The sequence below is a fragment of the Beta vulgaris genome, chromosome 9 (genome assembly GCF_026745355.1).
Source record: "Beta vulgaris subsp. vulgaris cultivar EL10 chromosome 9, EL10.2, whole genome shotgun sequence".
In the NCBI taxonomy this organism is placed as follows: domain Eukaryota; kingdom Viridiplantae; phylum Streptophyta; class Magnoliopsida; order Caryophyllales; family Amaranthaceae; genus Beta; species Beta vulgaris.
In genome coordinates, this window is record NC_079210.1 from 3511035 (window position 1) to 3513402 (window position 2368).

Sequence of the window (2368 nt, forward strand, 5' to 3'; positions counted from 1 at the left end):
TTCCTTTCAACCCTGCCATTTTGTTGGGTTTACCAGGCAAACTTCTTTGATGAATAATGCCTTTGCTAGCAAACAAGGAAGAACAAGCTTCCTGAAAAATCTCAGTCCCATTATCACTTCTAATGATTTTAATAGAAGTATCAAATTGATTCTCAACATAAGCAATGAAATCTTTTATCAAAGTAGGTATTTGTGTTTTAGAATGAACCAAATGAGTCCAAGTAGTCCTTGAAAAATCATCAAGTATTGTTAAAAAATATGTAGCACCTGATAAAGAAGAATGTATATATGGACTCCAAAGGTCCACATGAACTAAGTGAAAAATAGCACCAGCATGAGAAGTAGAAATAGGAAAAGAAGAGTTATGAGATTTAGCAAAGACATAAGGTTCACAACAAAAATCTGCCATATTATTCTGTTTGAATGAAATTGGTAGCTTTGACATTGTTTGTACTGACAAGTGACCTAATCTAGCATGTAAAATACTAAAAGTAGGTGCAGAAATGCCAACATGGAAGCTTTTATTTAACAAAGATAGATCAACAGCAGATGAATTTGAAGAAGAAGAAACAGTACTGAACTTATATAAGCCAGCCTGTTGATAGCCAGTTGCTAGAACATCTTTAGTTGTAGGGTCCTGAAATTTGTATGAAGAAGATGTGAATATAGCAAGCAAATTATTTTGAGACAAAAGCTTACTAACAGAAAGCAGATTGTGAGTGAAATCAGGTATTAACAATACATTTTTCAAGATGATTTTATCAGTAAGTTGAACAGTGCCAGTTATAAGCACTAATTTGGTAGTACCATCAAGTAGACCAACTTTAATAGGTGTATGTAATAAATTATGTGAAGCAAATAGGCTTCTATCCCAGATCATATGATCTGTTGCTCCAGTATCTATAATCCAAGCTATTTTATCATGCAAGAATGGCAATGAATTAGCATTGGAAGCAGTGATTATACCTGCAAAATTCACTGAATGATTGAAATCTGAAGCAGCTTGAGAAGTGGTTTAACCTTTCACCATCTTCATCATTTCCTTGTAAACAGCTTGGACAAGAGCAGAATCAACTTGAGTAGGTGTAGTAGAATCATTAACACCTCCTCCGGAGAAGTCTAAAGGTGTATTGCCAGCAAATTCAGTGCTATTACCAATTTCTCCAACATGTGCAGCTAATTTATTTGTGGCAGGAACACAGTAGATTTGTATTCATATTAAGAAATCAATCTGGATACACACCAGTCAACTTAAAACACTGATCCATAGTGTGACCAGTTTTCTTGCAAAAGTCACATTTTCTACTAGTTTTATCAATCTTGAATCTCTTGCCATCTCTTCTGTCATACTGAGAAGGATTCACATGTAGTATAGATTCTTGAGGTGCTTGTTGTCTCATAGACACAAATGCACTGGTGTTAGTGAAGATTCTTGCTGAACATTAAGCCTATTCTGTCTCTCAACTTGTAAAAGCATGTAATATGCTCTATTCACATTAGGTAAAGGATCCATACTTAATATGTTTGTTGTAACAGTATCATATCCTTTATTTAATCCAACCAGCAATTGAATTAACTTTTGTTTCTGATCAGCAGCTAAAACCTTCTTTAAAATTCCACAAGAACATTTCTCTAATGCTCCACATTCACAATCAGGAAATCCATCTAACAATTGTATTTCATCCCAAATTCTTTTCAGTTTAGAATAGTATTGAACAATAGAATCAGAACCTTGAGAGATAGATGACAATTGTTTATGTAATTCAAACAACTGAGGTGCGTTAGATTGTCCATACCTTTCAATGATTTCTTCATACAACTGATTGGCAGATTGTTGAAGAATAAATCCTTCTGCAATCATTTGTCCATGGAATTCAGTAACCATGACTGAATCATGTAATCATTCTTAACCATTTCTGCATTCTTCAGAATTAGATGGAGGTCTAGGAGTTTTTCCATCAATAAATGTCACTTATTCTTAGCTCCCAAAGCTAATCTGATTCCACGATTCCAAGTGAGAAAATTATCACCATTAAGCTTATGAGCACCAAGTTTGATCAGGTTGATCTCCTGATCCTAAGAAATATTTATCTGTATATCCTAGCATTGTTGTCTGAGGTTGAGAAACAGAATTTTGAGAAGCTTCTGTCATTTTCAGAATTAAGAGATTCAATAATCTTGCAAAAGAAGATTAAAACTGGATAAAATCAACTCAGATTGTTGATTCTATTGAAGAAGATTGAAATAATCAACTAAAATGTTGATTTGAATCAAGAAATTGAAGAATTTCATCAAGAATTATCTTGATTTCTGTAAGAATTGATTGAATACAATCAAAAAATCGAAGAATTCGATCAATATTGAGCGT

General features: G+C 33.4%; 1 protein-coding gene across 1 annotated transcript; it reads right to left on the reverse strand.

Moving 5' to 3' along the window:
* Window positions 1-1396: 1396 nt before the first annotated feature.
* LOC130590048 (uncharacterized) lies at window positions 1397-1885 on the reverse strand. Its single transcript, XM_057391927.1, has one exon. The coding sequence runs from the start codon at window positions 1883-1885 to the stop codon at window positions 1397-1399; it is 489 nt and encodes a 162-aa protein (XP_057247910.1).
* Between the last annotated feature and the right edge of the window lie 483 nt (window positions 1886-2368).